Raw genomic sequence first — 21,250 nt, 5'->3', positions numbered from 1 at the left:
CACCCAATTTTGTGTTAGACCTTTTAAACCAACTTCATTCCAACTTATTACCACAGGTTTTACATATCATTTTTTGGAAATTAGGGTTAATAAGCATGTTGTCCTCCTGGGTCAAAATTGACCCAATGACAACAGGTGAGTTAATAACCTGATTACAAAGGAAAGTCACTGACACTATATACTTAGTTGGGTTGTATTTGTGGTGTAACTTATGTCTTCTTGAAGCTTTGTGTTTAAGGAAGGATTTTTACAATATCACTGTAAAGATGACTTCACTTTTTTCACGGGCTGAATGAAAAATTAGCAAAATCAAGAACCGTGGGGGCATTGTGTGAAAATTGTGAAGGATTTTCCAAAGCGGGCAAAAATGGGGGGGGGGGGGGGGGAAGAAGGAAAGAAAGAAAAAGTCAAAAATGGGCAAGGGTCGGGGATTGTCCCAAACACAGGTGTAGACCATCAGGGACAGGAAAGACAATCACTGTGGATTCAGAGACTAAGTCACTTACAGTATTCTATAATTAAAAGAAAAAATGTTATGTAAATTTGCCATTGTATGCTACACCTATGTATACATATACTTTAATACATAATTATGTTAATAAATGTTAAACTCATGAATCATTATTTATTGTTCTCTGCTTTCATATATTATCACTTTATTTAATTGTACTTGGTTGTGTTTTTTCCACAGAGGTGTACATTGCTGTACCATAAAAGACTACAATGAGGCCAGCACATCCGTATTAACAGGCAAGAAGGACACAATATAAGAGGAGCATGAGAGTAAAATCAATATCAAAATAATATTAAGAAATTGATTCTGTTCCTTTAGGATAATAAAAGTATCAATAGTGACACAAAGTGGTGACAAGCCAAAGCCCCCCCCCCCCCCGATGAGCAGGTTGGTACCCTGCATGGTAGTTGTACTTTTATAATAAATGTTTCCCGAGTATTTTTTATATATTGTATATGTCTGGCAGAGCTCTTTGAATAACTCATACCTGTGAAACTAGTAATTACAGCTGAGCTGATTTATGTAGCCATGACTCAGCCTCCAGCCTCCTATACTCAACAGTCATTTGTTACACTTTAAGTTTAAGAGACACTGATACTGACAGCAGACTAGCCATATTCAGCTATTGTTTTTCATATCACAGGGCAAGAGTATTTGGCATTCCTGGAGCCCATGAAAGTGGATGTCAACCAAAGTTTCTGGACATCAGTCCTTGTCCCACATATTGAGTATGTCCTTCATATCCAACAACTATAGGGAATTTTAAGAAGAAATTAGAAGCACCTCTGACAGTGGATCCATGCAGACAGGTCTGTATCACCTTTGCACATCTGGAAGTAGCATTTTTTTCCTATTCTCCTTTGCAGACCTCTGTCAAACTCAATGGGTGATTAGACCAACTCTTAAAAAAAAAAAATGACACAACTTAATAGGAGTGCAATACTTAAAAAATGTTGGTAGGAACATCAAACATCTGCTTGGGGGCCCCAGACGGTTTAAAAAAATGTAATTAAAAAAAGTAAACATATGAAAAAGAAAACACATGGGTGAAACCGCAATAACATCTGTGAATCGCCTTTTTGTTGTTGTGGTTATTCTTGACATGGTAGCCTAATTGTTTGTGTTTTCTTCCTGACACTGCTCTCTCCTGTTACTGAGAACACATTTCCGGACAAGGATCATACAAGTTTATCTCATTTTAAACATGAATACGTTTATTATGATTTCAGAGTATAGTGCTTTGTTTTGTTTAATCGCCTACCTGCCTAGATAGTAAGCCAATATGCTTTTTAAAATGTATTTATTATAGAGATGCCAGTGACGTCGGAGGGAAAATGTCATCGTGCGTCATTCTTTCCGTTTCCTCATATGCGCGCCTTTTTCGTGACGCACGTCTCCAACAGCCAGTGTGCGGACTTATATTACACTGATGTTATTGCTTTGATTCATTCCTGAGGCATAGAAAGCTTTTGTTCCTGAAATGTGATTATCTAACACGCTAAGGGCTTCTGATGCAGAATAGAGCGCATGCGTGCAGAGGAGCGGCTGCCTGCACATCAGGAGCTCACAATCAGAGATGAGAGTGGAGTGAGATGTTAACTGTGTTTACTTCCTTGTTCGTTTCCACACTTCTAGACTTGTACTCAGAATTTAAGTGGGTGGAGATATGATGGGAATTGTGTGAGCTCACTTAAACCCAACATTAAAGGTGCAGTGTGTATAATTGAGTGGTTTCTATCAGAGCAGACTTGGCAGAAATGCAATATAATATTCATATGTAGGCTATTGTAGCAACGGAGGAGTTCCCAGGTTTTGAATTCCAGTCACCCAGACCATGAGTGTGTTAACCGGTGGGCCAAAGAATCAAGTCATCTGTGCACAGGGATACGCTTCCCTCCTTGTTTGGGAAGCGTGTATTCCCTTGCCTCAGACAAACTCTGTCAGGCCTCTGTGCAGATGCACTTCCAATGGACTCATGGTGCAACCATCCCAATTCTGACACCAATTTAACAAAGGAGGGGTTTTGTGCACCAGGTCTTGAATCCCAGTCTCCCAGACCCCAGACGGTGTTTATCAGTCAGTAAAAGTGTCATCCTTTAGCCTCTAGTCATCCATAACTATTTACAGTATGTTTTACAGAGTGTATAATCGCCCGGAAATAAGAATAATTGTGTTGTCATTACCTTAGAATGGGCCTTTATCCCTAGGCTACATATAGAGCAGGTCCTCCATGGCCTGCCATATTTCTATGGTAGCCCAGAATGGACAAATCTAGCACTGGTTTCATGGCCACCACAGGTGCTCCTAAAGGCTTAGAAGGGGAGGTACTGGTGAGGGTGTGTATTCAGTTTGTTGCAATCTGCAACTTCACAGGTATATGCCACTAAATCCTACACACTGGTCCTTTAAACCATTAAGAATGATTAAGGTGTATCTCTCAGCCCAATAGGAGGGTCAAGCTGTCAGTCAAGTACATTCTGTACCTAGAAGTGGTACATCCCAAGTCTTTTATTTAATATTTCCTCATTCCTTGCTTGGTATCCTAGCATGTCTCCATGCATTCACAGAGGGAGGGATTAAGACACAAGAAAAAGACGGAAGTGAGGGAAACATGTACGCAATTTAAAAGACATGGGATACACCCAAAGTCATCAGAGGAGGTCTAACAAGGCAAATGAAGTGAAAGCCCCTGTGTGGGTGTACCATGAGAGGGCTGGGCCTTTTATTTTGTTACACTACAGTATTCTCAGTATTGCAGCTATACCAGGGTTATAGAAGACTTCTTATAAACAATAAATAAACATATTTTAAGAATGTATTCAAGGGGACATTTAATTTGTTGCAGAGTACATCAGTTTCATCAAAGTATTTTCATATAGACTTCATTATTTTTAATTAGATAATTATCTCAACCACTGATGATGTAGACACATGTATACTTGTAGCTACCTAGTGACACTTGAATAAGACACTTTATTTTAATAGCTATAATTTGTTCTATTTGAGCCATATTTATTTCACTTTAATCTGTGGAATAAGAATATCACCTCTGGTATATTACCACTCAATACCATTAGCTACTCTTGCGAATAATGTAAATAATGTCACAATTATTTTATTATATATTTTTTACTATTATTGTTCTTATTGTTTTTGTACTTATTATGTATTGTACTTTATTCTTTTTCTTATTGCTGCTCTTCTATTCTATTTTACTGTCCACTTGCTGCTGTAATAATGTAAATGTATATCTTATCTTATTTTACATGTTATATGTTATATGAACCGATATAATAACAGATAACATTTTCTCTACAGTTTCTTTAAAGGCTTGTCCTATGTAATACATGTTGCATGTCTTTAGTGTAGCAACGTGTAAACAGCTGCTGTTGTATAATGTAGGATATACACAGCGCGCGTGTGTTTTCCTGTTTGTCAGGTGACTATCTTGGTGGTTTTATACTCTTTGCTGAAGCTGTGTTAGCGAGGTAGCTCGTGGGCTGAACGTCACATCGTTTTGACTCAGTTCTACATAAAGATCATTGAAGCTGGGATTAATTTCACCATCCAGCTGCTGTGTGAGAACATGAGTGTCGCAGAGGAGTCGTGGTGCTCCTCCTGCCTGCAGTCAGTGTTGTTGACATAGCTCTGCTCTGCACTCGTTAGCATCCTCCGCCTCTCCCCTGCCGACCAGCAGCGATGTACGAAGAGGGGGAAGAGGTGCAGGACGACTGCGGCTCCCGAGAGGAGTGGACGCTGCTGTTCTGGACCTCTCTGGCCGTGATCGTCCCGGTCATCATCACGCTATGGTGCAGCGCGCAGCGATCTAAGCGGAAAACACATATGAAGGACTTCTTTCGCAAGAGCAAGCACGGCTGGCACTACACAGACCTGTTCAACAAGCCCACCTACTGCTGCGTGTGTTCCCAGCACATCCTGCAAGGAGCTTTCTGCGATTGCTGCGGCGTGTGTGCCGACGAGCAGTGCCTGCGCCGGGCCGACCGGAGTTTGCAATGCAAGGAGATCATGGCCCCCTCCCGGCCTGACGGGGCCATGGAGCACCGCTGGGTGAGGGGAAATGTCCCCCTCGCCAGCTACTGTGCAGTATGTAAACAGCAGTGTGGGACGCAGCCGAAGCTCTGCGACTTCAGGTAATGTTGACAGTGAGACAATGCATCCTCATATGTTAGAGACTCACTTGCAGACCTTCAAATCTGTAGCTGTGCTTGTGCGTAAAATGCCCGTTATGATTATGTTGCAGACACATTAGGGTCTTGAGGATAGGTGTATGTACGTGAAGAACACCTGCAACTTCCTTTACTGATGTAGGCTACAATCCAACCGTTCAAGGTTAACTTAACATAATAGAGTCCAACGACCTTTCATTTTAATCTGTCTTTAATTTGCTCTAATGGACTGCTGCTGCTGCTGCTCTGTGGAACTGCATGGCACAGTCTGTCATAATCTCATATTAATCCCCCTTTAGCAGCAAGGAGTTTGAACCACCTCTCTGTATGTTCTCTTTCTGCTATGTGTGTGTCTCTTTAACTTCTAGGTGTGTGTGGTGTCAGAGCACGGTCCATGATGACTGCATGGACAGCCTGGCGGATGAAGACCAGTGTGAGCTGGGCGAGTTTCACAGCCTCATCATCCCTCCTCACTACCTCTACTGTGTCAACAAGCTTCGCAGGAGACACCCTGACGAGTACAGCAAGGTGGCAAAGTTATGACTGGGTAGTTTACAGCGAGCTTTGTGTGGTGTCCCAGAGCTTTTTTAAGCAATATTGGTATTGTCTTCTTGTGTTTCTTCAGCTGGCGTCTTCCTGCGGCAGTGGCTGGACTCCAGTGTTGGTCCTGGCTAACACACGTAGTGGTAACAACATGGGGGAGGCTCTGCTGGGAGAGTTCCGTACCCTCCTCAACCCTGTGCAGGTCAGTCTTCTCTTTGTTCATGTTAATTAGTCTAAATTATCCTTCTGCTTTCCCTTTTGCTGTCATCCTGCTATCAAAGCCTGGTCATGAAGCTAGATTGTAATTTCTTTCTCCTCTCTCCTCCAGGTGTTTGACTTGTCAGAGCTGTCTCCCTCAAAGGCCCTCCAGCTGTGCACCCTCCTTCCCCCTGGTAGTGTCCAGGTGCTGGTGTGTGGGGGTGACGGCACAGTGGGCTGGGTGCTGGATGCCATCGACACTATGAAACTGAAGGTGAGATGACAATGAAATGGGATGATTTTTGCAGTTTTGAATTCAATACCTCTACCTTCAATTTCTCAGTGCCAAGATAACAACATAGCTGCTGCTCTTGTACTTTACTGTTTTAGGGCCAGGACCAGTTTATCCCAAGGGTGACCATCCTGCCCCTGGGCACAGGAAATGACCTTTCCAACACTTTGGGTTGGGGTGCCGGGTATGCTGGAGAGATCCCTGTGGAACAGGTTCTCCGCAACATCCTAGATGCCGAGGTGGTCAAAATGGACAGGTGGGGCAGCGATATCGCATTCAGTCTTTGCTTTGGGGACATGTCCTGTTCATTTTGATTAGTAGCAGAAATGTGTGGTAATTTTCTTGTTATTGTGCAATGATGTTCTTGCTAACAGCTTCTACGGTGAAATCGGTATTGTTGTAATAGTGCAGCTGGCATTGAAAGGTCTGAAAAGGTCTTGAAGTGAGGCTTAAGAAACTTGCATGTAGAATTAGCTTTTTTGTTTAATTATCTAATTTGTGTGTAGGGTTGTGGCTAACATTGAGGACACTGAGGTCAAGTCTTTTGTATTTTCACTGGGCTCGAATTTGAGGTAGTTTATGTTGTGTAAGTGAAACTCACACATGGTGGATATTTTACAAGGTGATTCCAGTATTTTTTGATACTGTAATGTTAAATTTGAATACCTATAAAGCAGCATACATTTTTAGTATTTTCCCCATCAGAACAGAGGAGTGGAGAGGGGCTTTAAAACAGTACTTAAACCTTCATGTTGGAAATAAAACAGTTGTTAACCAATTAAGTGTGAAACATCTGTGTATTTCTGAAATTTACAGCCATGTTTGTGTGTCTTATGTTTCTTATTATTTCCTTCTTTATCATTTTCAGATGGAAAGTGCAGGTAGCTTCAAAAGGCCTCTACTTTCGGAAACCAAAGGTAAGTTTGATATGTCTTTTGATTTTTTTAAAATAAATATACATATTTATCTTTACCTGCTGATATGTTGTTGTACTGTTTCTCCAGCTTTGTATTGTGGGGTTTTCTGTGCAGGTTGTCAATGCCATTGTTAGAAAACTCACCCATTGACACACTTTATTTTAAATTTACACATGTACTGCATGTCCTCCACAGGTCCTGTCCATGAATAACTACTTCTCTGTGGGGCCTGACGCTCTGATGGCGCTCAACTTCCACACACATCGTGAGAAAACACCCTCTTTTTTCTCCAGCCGCATCATCAACAAGGTCAGAGAGTTTGAAAGGCTTCATTTGAATACAGATATCACTTTGCATTTGAATTTTCATATTATGAATAGGTATTGCCTATGTTGGTTCATTGTCATTCATTGTTCATTGTTATGTTGGCATATCAGTAAACAAAGTGCTTGCTATTGATACCTTTTTTTCTCTTTCCCCAGGCTGTATATTTCCTGTATGGCACCAAAGATTGTTTAGTGCAGGAATGTAAAGATCTGGATAAGAGGATTGAGGTACAGTAGCCTTGTTCATGTAATGAAGTTTCATGTTTATTCTGTTACCACGTCTGCAGCTCTCAAAGGGTCAATCAGTGTTTTTACTGTATGTGTGATATTCCTGGCTGAAAATCACTGCCATGTATGAATAGTCATTTAAAATAATTACTATTCTGTTGTTGTTATCATTATTCTGGATTTTACACAGAGTTTCTAAAAGCAGCATTCATTGATAAACCCTTATCTTAAGAGTGTTTGTAATTTTTTTATCCTCAGTTACTTGTTGTGATGCTTTACTGTAGATTAAAAGCAGATGCTAACGATAAGGCATAGCATAAAGACTAGAAGCAAGAGGGAGCAGCTAGCCTAGCTTTCACTAAAGCTCAAAAATACACCTGTCACTCTCCATAAAACTACACTGTACATTTCTATATGAATTGAAGAAACAAGATACAACATATTAATAGTGGGCTTAAGAGTTGTTTTTCAAGTTTGGACAGAGCCAGGCTAGCTGTTTCCCCCTGCTATCAGTCTTCAAGCTAAGCTAGGCTATCTGTAGCATATTTATCACAAAAGCATGAGAATGGTGTCTCATCTATATCTCTACAAGAATGCAAATAAGTGTATTTCTACAATACATAAAGATGACATCACCACTGATGACAGGTTATAATCACTATAAAAAATGTACTTTCTCACTACCTCATTTATATGTATTAGTGTTCAGCAGAGTTTATTATAGCTCTGTTTTTATTGGCTCCTTTTTTAGCAGTAGTTTCTTATCTCAACTTTAATATATTAGTGTTGTTTATAGTTTTTAATGAAGTACTGTATACCTTTTAAACTTTAGTGTACTGTAAAATATCCCACTCTGTCTACCTTAGTTGCTCTTAAATAACAAAATACTGTATATCCAGTTATATCTAACATCAACCAAGCTGAAATTTAACTAAGGCCATTTGTCTAGCAGAGAATAGTGCTAGGGCTGGGTAGGGAACAATAAAACTAATTAACAATGATCAATACTGTGTGTGTGTGTGTGTGTGTGTATGTGTGTGTCTGTGTCTGTGTTCCTACCACAGCTGGAGCTCGATGGGGAAAGAGTGGCGCTGCCCAGTCTGGAGGGCATTATAGTTTGCAACATTGGTTACTGGGGCGGAGGCTGCAGACTCTGGGAGGGTATGGGAGATGAACCCTGCCCCCCAACACGGTAAGACCAGCATGAGTATATGTGATAGTTTCTGATGATTATTTTATAGCCCATCATAAGTAAGCAGAATCCACTTTCAGTTATTATGCTTTGCAATTCTTAGAGGGGTGTTTGTATGAAGTTCACCAGACGACTGTGGCAGCCAGTCATGAGCAGCAGTTTCCTGTCTGTCTGTGCAGGTTGGATGATGGTCTGCTGGAGGTGGTGGGTGTCTTTGGCTCCTTCCACTGTGCTCAGATCCAGGTCAAGCTGGCCAATCCTGTGCGGCTGGGACAGGCCCACACTGTCAGGGTGAGGCGATCACACACACACACACACACACACACACATATATATATATATATAGTTCCTTCCTGTTTACCTTAATAAATGGATATGGAGGAAGATAATGAGGGACTTCAATTAGTTTTCACTACCATTTGCCTTGTAGCAGCACTCAAGAATCTAATTTTAACAAATCTCGTTAAGTACATATTATTCGACTCTTCCATATGCTAATTTTCTTAGCTTATTTTTACTCCACTCCACCTCACTCTGTTGTTTTGTTTGCTCCATCTTTCTTGTTAAGCCCTTCAGGAAAATAGTCCACACATAAGCACTCTCAAAGACATGTAAAAATTAAGAGCTACACTGCATTTCAAGGTCAAAATGAAAAAAAGACTTTCAGAAACTTACAAGTGCTTTCAAACAGTGAGCAGTTATTGCTGCCACCTCCATTATTTTCACTGTAAACACCACTTCAGTGGCACTGAAAAGGAGAGGATTGCTGCCATTGTTGTGCACCTGCATCGTTATGTGAGTGACCGTGACAACCACAGGAAGAACAACAAGGGAAAGACTGAAAAGAACTAGCTTAACTGGTATTTGAATATCTTACCTGGTTATTTGCAAAGGTAAGGGTTACGGTCTTTGTGAATCCTATTTCTTGCATTTGTACGTATTTTCATGAACTTTGCAAATAACAAACATTATGACATTCAAGCCTTATATAATAATTGCAATCAAAATTACTATAAATGCTGTGTTCATTTCTGTATTACTAATGAATGGGAATATTACCAAAAGAGATAGCACATCAGCAACCTGTATTGTAGTTATTGCCATGGCAACCAAATTGCACCCAGCTTGCCAAAATATATCACATAAACATCACAGAAACAGATGTAGAGATTGTCGCTGAAATCACCATCACTGATGATTCCTCCCTCTCCAGTTGGTCCTTAAGAGCTCCAAGATGCCCATGCAGGTGGACGGGGAGCCGTGGGCTCAGGGTCCCTGCACCATCACCATCACCCATAAGACCCAGGCCTTCATGCTGTACCACAGCGCCGAGCAGACAGATGATGATGATGAGGACGAGGACGAATCTAGCGCCTCTGAGACCGAGAGCCCTACCCCTCACGACTCACCCAGGCCCCCTGGGCCAGCCTCTGCTCGTGCATGACACAACCCAAACATCATGTGATGTGAAGCGCTTCTCACCTTAGTTTCTGCCCTTTTATTTGACCCAGCTTCTATTAATCGATTGTCATAATGGCTCATGTTATTGGGCGCTTAGTCATCATCCTCTAAGATCTTTGAACACACTTTATTCTCAGATCACGGTGATGAGAGATGTTATTTTTTTCTTGTGTAATGGCTTCATATCTTTTTCAGAGAGCTCACAGGTGTTGTAAAGGTTAGTCTGATCCTTTATCTTTATATATATATATATATATATATATATATATATATATGTATACATACATATTTATATATATGTGTGTGTATGTATATAATAATATATGTATAATAAGCCAGTGCTCAGGCAACTCAGTTAGAAGGAGATGAATGTTTTGGAAAAAGATTGCTGTTTATTTGCACTGATCCCTTGTGCCATAGATATATATTGTATTTTACAAATGCTAAGTGCAAGCCTGCAGGTATCAGTGAGCCATTTTAACAGGTTGGCCAAGTTTCATTGATCAAACCCTGTCAAAGCCATGTCTAAATCAACAGCAGCAGGCCATGAAGTTGTAACAAAGGAGTACTTTCACACATGTGGAGGTTTGCCTGAAGGTACATGTAAGTGGTTGTTTTTATTCCACAAAGAGCACAATCAGATTAGTAAATCAAACAGCAAACTCAATTTCTGCATAAATCAGAGTGCGATTGGACTACAGAGGATGGTGGGTGAAACAGGATAGTTTTGAGTTCCTCTTTCAGGTCCCACATCACAGCGGTGATAGTTTTTTAGTGTCTTCTGCATTTGTTACCTAAGATAAGGCTTTGAAATGTGAGTGTGTGTAGGGCAAAAGGTCTCTGAACCTCTGTTCTGTTACAACTGCAATGGGTTCCTCACCACTGGATGTTGATGTCTGTTTACGTCATGATGCACTGTCTCAAGTAGCACGCCAAACTGCTGGTTTGTACAATAATATATGAAACTATATTTAATTTTCCTGTTAGAGCTACAGGAAACAGCCTGACTAACTGAGGTTTTGAAAGTACTGCCAAATAACTGATCCATTTTGCCTCCATGTGAACCCTTTTTCTTTTCGTTTTTGTTATATACCTCCTTCTTTACATTTTCTGTGATGCACTGTTTTGGCACTTAAACTAATAAATATCTTACACTGCATAGGAAGTAGATAATATTGATAGTGATAACTGCTGATGATATTATACTGTCCCGTGTACTGTAGTTATTTTGTGTTATTCAAGCAGTCCTATTGCATTTTGTTGTGTTCTAGCAAACTATCCTTGTTTATGCTCTCATCAGTACTCACCACTAGGTGGCAGACTCAAGACAGTATTTTTTAAAGTAGAGTTGGTCTTGTACTTTAACCTCTACAGTTTATTATTAATACCATCAGAGTAACTTGCATGTATTGTATAGTGATCAGGTGACATTGATGTAGCTGTTGAGTTTTATTAGTCTTTCATGTGCTCTACATAATGTGTGCAAGAGGTCATTTGTGTTTATTTCTGTCAAACAGCCTACCTGTAGGGAGAATTGATTTTTGCCATTTGAGGTCATCCTGTTTATTGCAGAATGGTTGCCTGTCGCTCACGGCCATAACAGAAAAGTCTGTAGAATAGAGAAGCTCAACAGGGATCAGTTTATAGCCGCGTGATGCCTATGCTTTTGCAATATTCACCTCCTTGGCAGGTAACCAAGGCTAATGGTTTCATTACCCTATGTATTTGTTAGGTGAATGTCTTCATGCTCAAGGGCACCTATTTGATTTATCTTATCATCCATGTTTACCAGAGCTGTGGGTGTTGTGTTACACTGAATTTACTTGTGAGTGGGGTTATTGGCAGGTTTTTAGCCATGTTAGCAGCATGGCTCTAGTTCAACACACTGTTTTAGAGCTCAGTACCTTGACAAATGTTCAATGGATTCATGATCCCCAGAGAGTGAATCTTAATGGTTCTGTTGATCTTCTGAGTATTTATTTAGTGCCACCAACAGGTCACAGTTGTGCTTATGAAAGCGTATGTACGGCCTGCAACTTTACTATTTCGGTTGAGTCTCCACACTCTCATCAGGCTTATATCCAGCAGTAACAAGATTCAAGATTTAAAAGAAGAAACAGGCAGTTACCAGCCAAAAAAGCTCAGATAAACATTGTTCACCATCTCCCAGCAAAAAGTGGCACGCAGACAAAGTCAGCAACTAGCTCACAGTGAACTATATCAGACTTTTTTCTTAAGTCACTAAAACACAACTCCAAGTTAATGTTAGTGTTGCTCTGTGACTGTGCTGGATGCAGAAATAGGCTTTTGTTGCAAACATATTCAGCATAGCAACTTAATGAGGATTTAATTAATCAAACTTGTATAATGCTCAGCTTGTTGTGGAGTTTTCCCAAGCGGTGATTTATGCAGCTTTACAGTGATAAAAGTTGACATGTTGAGCTGAGCACAGCTGAGTGCAATATGTCCCAGAAACTTCCATGTGTACAACAACATGGCCTGTTTTGTGGCACCTTCCTGAAAATATTTTTCTGCACTAGTGGTGAGGATTTAATAATAACAAAGTATTCTCTCCATTATTATATCATAAAACAAATTCTTCCCTGCATTCAATGATGACCTCACAGGGTTGCTAGTGTGGCTAAGACCTGCTAGTTTTATTGTGGGGGGGTGGAGGAATATAACTGTGATGTTATTGGTTGTTATGAATGCTCCCAATTCATGGCTATCAGGTTATTACTCAGCAGATGTAAAACAGTATTTATATAGACTCAATTTCAAACCAAGTGATACTGTGTCAGATACTGTATCTAACTTATATGACTGACATCAAATAATTAGCAGTGGCTTGATGCTCATATTTCACTGTTTGTACCAAAATGCTTTATTAATTAATATATACACATTTGCAAATGCTTGCCTTTTTGCTGTCAAATATGTGTACACCTAAAAAAACACAAGGGAACCCTGAGACTGATAAGAATGTAACATATAAGAGGGAACCCCTTTTTTGGTCTCTGCTAAATAGAAATGAGAATACAAAGAAACATAGTCGGGAACAAAATGAGTTTTTATTGGTAACAATCATGGAACACAGCTGTTTACAAAAGTGTCAAAAGCTGATTTTTGATTGAACTGAATGTAATGAAGTGGTCTTTTGAATTTGAAGACATTCCCATAAATATTTTCATATATAAACCATGTGTCTGTGTTTTTATTCAGTTTAATTTTAAACACTTGATGAAACTTGAGGGCAAAACGCCTTTTAAATAAAATGCCTTATAGTATTATTATTATTATTAAAACTGCTGCTGTGACAGTCAGAAATCACAGCGGCTAAGCTCCTGGAAATAATAATAATAATAAAGCCATCACTATAACCTCATTATTTTGGGGTGAGGTTACTAATATAACAAACACTGAGTTGCAAGAAAACTGAAAATTTGTTAGTTAGATTCCAAATTTTTACATATTAAAATATCCTCAGAACATCAAATTAAAGAAAAACTCAGAGCTTAACATTAGGAAACAATTACTGTTTAAGATCATATCAGGATACAACCACCACTGTTCATTAAAGACAAATATTAATATTATAATTTTAAAAGAGGTACAGATGCACACAATCACTCTTAACATTAGCATCAAGATGCATTGGATGCCGATTATAGAATGGTCTGATGGATAGATCATTCATCCATTCTATATCTGATGGATATACAATGGTAAGCAATGATCACTTCACAAACTGAAATACCTCACAACACAAACCCTATAAATACCAATTTTGTAAAATAATGTGAGAATTTATCAGCCAGATTGGTATTTAATTAATCCAGAATCACTTCTACCTTTCATTTACACTTGAGTATTTTTGGGCTGAAAAAACGATTAAAGTAGTAAGAGCACCAAAAACTCTATGTATGTGTGTACACATTTATTAAGCAATAGAGCTGTGTGGTTTCCTATTATGTGACTAACTGTTAACTTCCACATTTGTATCATGCATAAGTCTCACGGTGCCTTGTTCCAATGTGTATAAGTACTGGAGATAAACACACATGCTGCTGCATTCAGTTCTTTTTGTGAGGCCGTTGATGCTGTTTAGTTGATTTGTCTGAAGGAGGGTGGCTTTTGGGGTTGTCATGTGGTTTCTTTCCACCTGGATGACCTGGTTTACCTCCACCTGGATTACTTGGTTTACCTCCACCTGGATTACTTGGTTTACCTCCACCTGGAGTACTTGGTTTACCTCCACCTGTAGTACCTGATTTACCTCCACCTGTAGTACCTGGTTTACCTCCACCTGTAGTACCTGGTTTATTTCCACCTGGAGCACTGTGAGGCTTTTTGTCTGGTCCTGAAGGAAAATATAAAAAAAGTTGTCATGAGTAGCTCATCCATAGCATGAGAGTTGTGCCACTTGACAAACTGAATAACATTTGTTCTTAGGGGGGGGGTGAGCAGGGCCTGAAGCTATTAATTTTTATTGGCAAGGCTTGCAGACACTGCTAAATCTACTGCTGTCCTGGGCAACTGTGTAGATAGGTGCTCGACTTGTTATACATGGTAACAACTGGGCAAAGATCATCATTAACATGTGACATCATAATCTGTGGGAGTCAGAACATTTCCTGTAAAGCCTCACACCTCAAGCCTATTCAGTCCTACTCAATAACTCATTAGCAGCAATAGAAGCACCAGTTTATGAGGCCCTTGAACACAATCTTTTAAAAACCTCTAGACTCTAGTCTCTCACTGCTTTGACTCTACTGTTGTTCTGAGGAGTGTTATACCCACGATACTTGCAGGCTACTCTCATATGTAACAGCTCACTCTATGAAACTGAAAACATTTCTAATAACAAGAGCACCTCAAACTAGCCCTGCCACATACCTGCAGCTCCTTGTGTACACACACCCTCTTTAAAAACTAAATCTAATCAAATCATTAAGTTTCACACACATTGTGCAAATTCAGAGCAAAAATGGCACTTTTTAGCCAGAGATGATTACATTCCAAGTTCGTAAGTACCTGCAGTCTACTCTCCAGGCGGTCCTGGCCTTAGTGCATGGAAAGCTTCCAAGACTAACATACTTACTGACGTGCCACCACCTTCATAGTAAATAAATTAGGTCACTAGAAATAAATCTGCCACCAATTTAGAAAGTAATGTGTTGAGTAATAATGAGAAAAGTCCTGCAGGTAGGTTGTGGACTGCAGTGGTTCCACAAGGAGTAGTAAGTGTTCTTCAAGACCAAGGGTGTGTCTGTGTCTGTATTCAGCAGCACGCCATGTACCACAACAAACACAACATGGAGGTGAAACAATACAGGAGCTCAGCCTTATCATACTGGCTTCTAAGAATTAAACACCTCTTCATCAGCCGTAAGCGTTACAAAAACAGCCTTGGAGAATCATCAGCTTTTTCTGACTCTACTCATTTATCCTTTCACCCACATGCACACATTAAAAGAAACTGTGGGTTTAATGAGGTAATAACTATAAAAATATATTAAAATATAAAATAAATGAAAGTGCTTATGCAAATATTGACAGCAGCCACATAAGCAAACAACTCCACAACTGTCACTTCCTGAATCACTGAATTCACTGATGGGTGAATGGAGGTGCTTCATGTGACATCACTTTTTTTTTTTTAAACTGCACCTTGCTGCCACCAATTAAAAATAAAATACAATGATATCAGTAAGTGGAGGACACCACTTATTGTCTGAAAGAAGAGAGAGAGAAAATTTGACAATCCTGCCATCATTATGCAGCGATTAGCCTGGTGAGTGCAGATGAGGAAAAATCTGCAGTTGGAACTTCACACATTGTTTTTACTACTTGTGTCATGTTTTATGTGTCCAATAGTGTGTGACATCATTCATTTGTAAGACTCAGTAGGCTACATCAATTCAACAAAGTTAAGCTAAGAATTAAGTCAAATTAAGTTAAGAATTCTTGCAGAGAGAGAGAGGGAGAGAGAGAGAGAGAGAGAGAGAGAGAGAGAGAGAGGGAGAGAGAGAGAGAGAGAGAGAGAGAGAGAGAGGGAGAGAGAGAGAGGGAGAGAGAGATAGAGAGAGAGAGAGAGGGAGAAAGAGATAGAGAGAGCCAAGGCAGTGAGGAAAAATGAGGAAAATGTGTCTTGTTTTTTGTGTGTTTTGTTTTGTGTTAGCAGCTGAGTGTGAGTGTGTTGCTCTTCTATTTATCCTGCTAGTGTTTTTCTGAAGTTAGCAGAATTCTGCATTTTTGTGTCCTGTGTCATCATTTGGTCTTCACTGGTTGTTATTTGTCTAGCTGACTGACCTTGCAGAAATCTTATTGATTACTGTTCTTTCAGAGTATTCTGACAGCATAAGTTTTTATAGAAAAATGATACAATAATTGTTGCTATCAGTCTGTTGTAACAACCAGAAGTAGTAAGCTATTAATTATATAGACTCTCTGTAGTACAAATTAAAACCAAATTTGGAACAGCGTCTCAGAAGATTAGAATTGCTCAGGAGAAATTGGTGTCAGGCAGCAAAGGGGAAGACTTCACTCTTATTGAAAAGGTAAGAAAAAATTATTCTTTCATTCATCAGTTCTTTTTCTTATAATTTTCCTATAACAACACTCACCATATATAACAAAAACAATTCTACAACACGTGTAAAATAAATAAATAAATGAATAAATAAACTTTTCTCTTGTAACTATCATTTGTTTTTCTTTTTCTTTCAAAATCCACCTGTGAGGTGAGTTCATTAGCAGTATTAAGTATTAAGTTTATTTCTGTTTGATTAGAATGCCAATTTAGTATCAATACATCCTGTTTTATAGTGCCTTCAATTTACAGATGGTTCCTTTAATTATGATTTTTTTATTTTTTTTATTCTCTGTTTAAACCAAAATATCAGGTCCAGGTCCAACTGTATTTGATTGTCATTTTAACAAAATACATTTGTTTCGTTCCTCTTTTAGCATGTTGTCACCACGGCTTCCTTAGGCAAAGAGTAGCTGGATGGTAACTACTCCAGCTTGTTTTCAGGGTTGATAAATCTGTTCTCTTCTTTATTTATTTATCTGTCTGTCTGTCTGTCTGTCTGTCTGCCTGCCTCATCTCAACACAGTCTTTTATAGTAGGGGAAGATGGTTTAACTATTATTACATCTATATAGTTAAAAATAAAAAAATAAAAAATCATGTCCACATAGATTCACCTTCCTATAATCAAGTATTTTTCATCTAATTTATTCATCTATTTTCAGGGTTTTGGTATCCAGGGGTTACACTGTTCTTTTGTCTCAGCAGGTTGACATTGTGATATTGTGTGTGTGGCTCTATGTTTTTATGTAACTTACTTGGTCTGTGGCCTCCCATAAAGCGAGGAGGAGCCATAAAGAAGCTGTGTAGCCCAGCCATTGAATGCCGGGGTGGATGCCAGCCTGGTTGTGACCCCATAAAAGGAAAACCAGGTGCTGGCTGGAAGTATGGCTGGATTGGTGGACGACCTGGACTATGGGACCTGGGAGGATTTCTCTGTGGTGGAGGCTGTGGTGTTTCTGAAACAAGAGCAGGAAACGTTTCATCACATTGTAGAGAGTCATATTTTATAAAATGCTTGTCTTGCAGCATGTGTGCTGGATAGTGACACAAGGAGGCATGTCATTAAAATTTCTACATACCTAAGTTTATCAAATTGTGTTTACAACATGCTGCAAAACATGTTTGTTTAAATATTAAAGAATCATTCTAAGAAAATATTCTAGACTTTAAAAATGTATTATGTATGTGACTTGATTAAATTTCACTTTTTTCTGATCTCAAAGTTACTGAGTACTGATTCTTGATCCTTAATTAATAAGAACAAAATTGTTGACATACTGTAATAAAAATCTAAAATTATCTTTACTGCCAGTATACGTGTTCAGTTATCTACAAGACATGGAAAACTAACCCTGTACTGAATATTATCTGGTGCTGTCACTGTAAATGTATCAACTTAAAATATGGTACTCATATTTTTTTTTTTTTAATTTTAGTTCAGTTTTTGATTACAGTTATGTTTATTACTCATTGCTACCTTTTTGAGTGTCCTTTTACTGTTTGTTTAGTGATTCTTATGTGTAATTTGGCTGCTGTAACACTGCAAATTCCCTTTCGAATTAATGAACTACTATTTATCTGTCTGTCTGTCTGTCTGTCTGTCTTCTATAGAGATGAACATACCAGACTGCTGCTCTGGATCAGTACCTGCACCTTCTGAGGCAGAAGCTGCTTGTTCTCCTGTGAAGATCAGAAAACTCAGTCAAAATTGGATACTGCAATACTTTCACAACAAATATCAACATATGAACTATCCCACTACAAATGCACTAACACACTCGCCTGTTTTAACTAGTGGTAGTCTGTCCTCAACAGGCTGTTTAAAGAGCACCCTCAGATATTGCTTTAGGGCAACAGCAAAGGTCTGTGTCGCTATCACCTTCTTGGTATCCAGGTTGATTCGAGGTGTGTGAGGCTCACACTTTACGACCCGAGGTAATTCAAAAGAATTCTGTGAGGAACAAGGGAGAGGAAATGTATATTTTTATGGCATGTCATTTTATTCACAGGATCAGGAAGTTATAGCAACATGCCCTCTTTTTTTCACTATCCCCAAAGGGGGAGGGGGCAAAGTCAGAAATGTTTAACTATATCATAAACATCACCACATATTGTGGTGGCTGAACCATTTCATGCAACCAGATAATACACAGCCCTTCCTGCCAAGGAGTATACAGTCATACTGTTGAAGGTATGCAGGGGCCCTTTAAATCATTTTGAAAATTCAAAGTCTATTCAATAATGAGGAATTTTCTCATTTGAACTGTGATTCCTCTCTGTACAGTAAATTCTGTTTGATTATGTTTGGGCTAAACATTAATGTCCCCTTTACCCCTCCCCTACTTTATCTTTCTATGACAGTTATTTCCCCACCTGTAGAAAGGGCAGGGTTTCAGACTGACTCAGCAGACTGTTGATATCATCTTTGGCTTTTCTCATAATCTCAGTGTTCTCAGTGAACTTCTTCAGGAAGTCCCTGTGTTTGGTCAAACCGATCTCCAGCTCGCGGTCCACCTCGTGCTGGGCCACTCGCTCCTCTTGGGTCAACATGTCCCGCATCGCCTGGTAGAAGGCTGTCAATGCTGTCTTCTTATTGGTGGCCGCTTCCTGTGGGCAAGGAGAAAATGGGAGCCAGTGGAGTGGATATTTTGAAATGATTGAATAATTCACTTGTTTCCAGTTGGTGAGTACTCTGAAGAAACTCTGTAAAAATTACCTTCAGTTTGCCCTCCATGCTGTTTATTTGAAATATAGTTTTGTCAGTCTTCTCGATCTTCCCATCCAGTAGGCTCAACTTGGTTCTCAGGTCAGACTACAAAGACATATAATGTACAGTCACAGTACACAGAGCATTATTATAGTTATTTTTAAATATGGTAATAAACCTATCACTTCCTTACCACAGTCTCAATGAAAGGCCTGGAGCACAATGCAAATAATGCCTTTTGTATACACTTCATTCCTGCAGCATCACTCTCTATGTGGCATCATTAGTGTCAACTTCTTATTGCTCAAATGTATTTAAAATCTTGACTGATTCAAACACTAGTGATTGATTTCTATCTTGTATCACACATTATATACTTCAATGTTGTTATACTCTTTTGTAAGTTAACAATACACGTTGTTAACTTACAAAACGTATTTATATATTTTAATATATTTTGATCTCAGTGTGGCAAAGTAAGTTCATAACCACCTAATAAGACCAGTAACCCCTGTTAATTAGTCACTAATATCCACTGATATCCTGTTGAACTGTCTGTCTGTCAGATGAATACTGAAATACACACACACACACACACACACACCTCTTTCAGGTTCCTCTGCTCCTCAGGAGATATGTAGTTGCAGTCTTTGTGGACTTGGAGGCAGAGGCTGCAGATCAGGCGGTCATGTTGGGTGCAGTAGAACTCCATCATCTTATGGTGGTCTTTGCAGATGCGCTCCATCAGGTCATGGAGAGGCTCGCTCAGCTGGTGGAGACTTAACTTTGGATTTTCCAGATGTGGCCGCAGGTGTTCCTCACAGAAAGATGCCATGCAGGTGAGGCAGGTCTTGGACGCTTCTGCTTCCATACATGTATCACAGCGTAGGACTTCATCTTCTACGGGCTTGTCCTCCTCCTCCTCCTCCTCCTCTTCATCCTCTTCTTCCTCCTCATCCTCATCCTCCTCTTCCTCTTCCTCTTCCCCCTCCTCCTCCTCCTCCTCCTCCTCCTCTTCGGACAGGCCGACTTCGTTCTGGCTTGAGCTGGCTCTAAAGGTTTCCACAACGGCGCTGAGGACTGTGTTTTTCTTCAGTTCCGGTTTGATGTCGAAATGGGTCTGACATTGAGGACAGCTGTAGTCGGTGTCCTCCCAGGTGGCGAGGAGGCATTCCTGGCAGAAGTTGTGTCCACAGGGGATAGTCACCGGACTGTCAAAGGTGCTCAGACAGATACTGCAGGTCAACTCGTCCTCCAGACTCATCAGAGAGAACTGACTCTCGTCCATTTTGTCCGTAGTGAGTCTTGTGCAAAAACGAAACTTAACTCCAAATTCTGAAACAAGAAAAAAAAGGTTTTCTATTCTACGCCATCATGATGTTGTTATTGAGACCTCATTCTCCCTCACTCTGGTTTGATATAATAGTATCCAAACAGCTGTAAAAGTCAAACATCTTTCTTTTCTGGGACGCAGTTTAAATATTACGACGCCACACCTCGTAATGAGACATTACTTATTTCAGACTACTTCCGTCTCAAACATGACATATTTCTATAAAGTGAATAATTATCCACACTTACCTTTGTACTAGTGCAGATCACTTCAGCTCATATACACACCTCTGGAATCCTGACTGCGTTATTTAATGTTAGACAGCCTATCCTGTGACTGCGCACATCACGCACTCTCACCCCCCCCCCCCCTCCTCGCCCCCCTCCTCTCTGTGTGTGTGCCGGTGTGTGTTTCTCATGTTGTGGGGACTTCAGTCTATTTACAGTTACATGTGGGGACTCGCGGCCCTTTCTGGCGATTAAAAAAGCAACTTCCCATAACATATGTCATACAATTATAATGTTAAGGAGAATATTTGGTTAAAAGGAGCAGTGTGTGACATTTACTGGCATCTAGCAGTAGCACTAGGCTATAGTCTTGACAGATATTGAATATAATCTATAGACTAGTCAGAAATGTTCCCATGTGTGTTTGCACATGGGCATAAGGTTGTCCATCTTGATATTTGTATAACTCTTACATAGCCTACTACTTTGACCCATTTTTTTACATTTGAACGAATTTTGAAAAACACCTTA

At 39.7% G+C, this 21,250-nt stretch overlaps 2 protein-coding genes across 2 annotated transcripts; one reads left to right on the top strand and one right to left on the bottom strand.

Moving 5' to 3' along the window:
• The first annotated feature begins 3,997 nt into the window (after positions 1-3,997).
• Positions 3,998-10,080, top strand: dgke (diacylglycerol kinase, epsilon). The gene is made up of 11 exons (XM_053333480.1): positions 3,998-4,665; positions 5,070-5,229; positions 5,327-5,446; positions 5,573-5,716; positions 5,833-5,990; positions 6,603-6,651; positions 6,847-6,960; positions 7,134-7,205; positions 8,270-8,397; positions 8,577-8,688; positions 9,611-10,080. The coding sequence occupies exons 1-11, from the start codon at positions 4,214-4,216 to the stop codon at positions 9,839-9,841; spliced, it is 1,740 nt and encodes a 579-aa protein (XP_053189455.1). The 5' UTR covers positions 3,998-4,213; the 3' UTR covers positions 9,842-10,080.
• A 2,632-nt stretch (positions 10,081-12,712) lies between these two features.
• LOC128366441 (E3 ubiquitin/ISG15 ligase TRIM25-like) lies at positions 12,713-20,813 on the bottom strand. The gene is made up of 8 exons (XM_053327154.1): positions 20,737-20,813; positions 19,764-20,494; positions 19,169-19,264; positions 18,826-19,059; positions 18,215-18,403; positions 18,076-18,132; positions 17,208-17,499; positions 12,713-14,218 (listed from the first exon to the last, which is right to left on the bottom strand). Exons 2-8 carry the CDS (start codon positions 20,445-20,447, stop codon positions 13,932-13,934), a joined length of 1,839 nt encoding a protein of 612 aa, XP_053183129.1. The 5' UTR covers positions 20,448-20,494; positions 20,737-20,813; the 3' UTR covers positions 12,713-13,931.
• Positions 20,814-21,250: the final 437 nt, after the last annotated feature.

This window comes from Scomber japonicus, chromosome 2, assembly GCF_027409825.1.
Source record: "Scomber japonicus isolate fScoJap1 chromosome 2, fScoJap1.pri, whole genome shotgun sequence".
NCBI lineage: Eukaryota > Metazoa > Chordata > Actinopteri > Scombriformes > Scombridae > Scomber > Scomber japonicus.
Note: the sequence above shows the minus strand (reverse complement) of the source record. Positions and strands in the feature narration are given on the sequence as shown.

Coding starts and splice junctions, on each gene's coding strand:
- dgke (XM_053333480.1), top strand. CDS start 4,214: ATGTACGAAGAGGGGGAAGAGGTGCAGGACGACTGCGGCTCCCGAGAG. Junction 4,666..5,069: donor CCGAAGCTCTGCGACTTCAG/GTAATGTTGACA, acceptor TTTAACTTCTAG/GTGTGTGTGGTGTCAGAGCA. Junction 8,398..8,576: donor GAACCCTGCCCCCCAACACG/GTAAGACCAGCA, acceptor CTGTCTGTGCAG/GTTGGATGATGGTCTGCTGG.
- LOC128366441 (XM_053327154.1), bottom strand. CDS start 20,447: ATGGACGAGAGTCAGTTCTCTCTGATGAGTCTGGAGGACGAGTTGACC. Junction 19,265..19,763: donor AGCAGAGGAACCTGAAAGAG/GTGTGTGTGTGT, acceptor ATGTCTTTGTAG/TCTGACCTGAGAACCAAGTT. Junction 18,404..18,825: donor AAACCCTGCCCTTTCTACAG/GTGGGGAAATAA, acceptor TGTTCCTCACAG/AATTCTTTTGAATTACCTCG.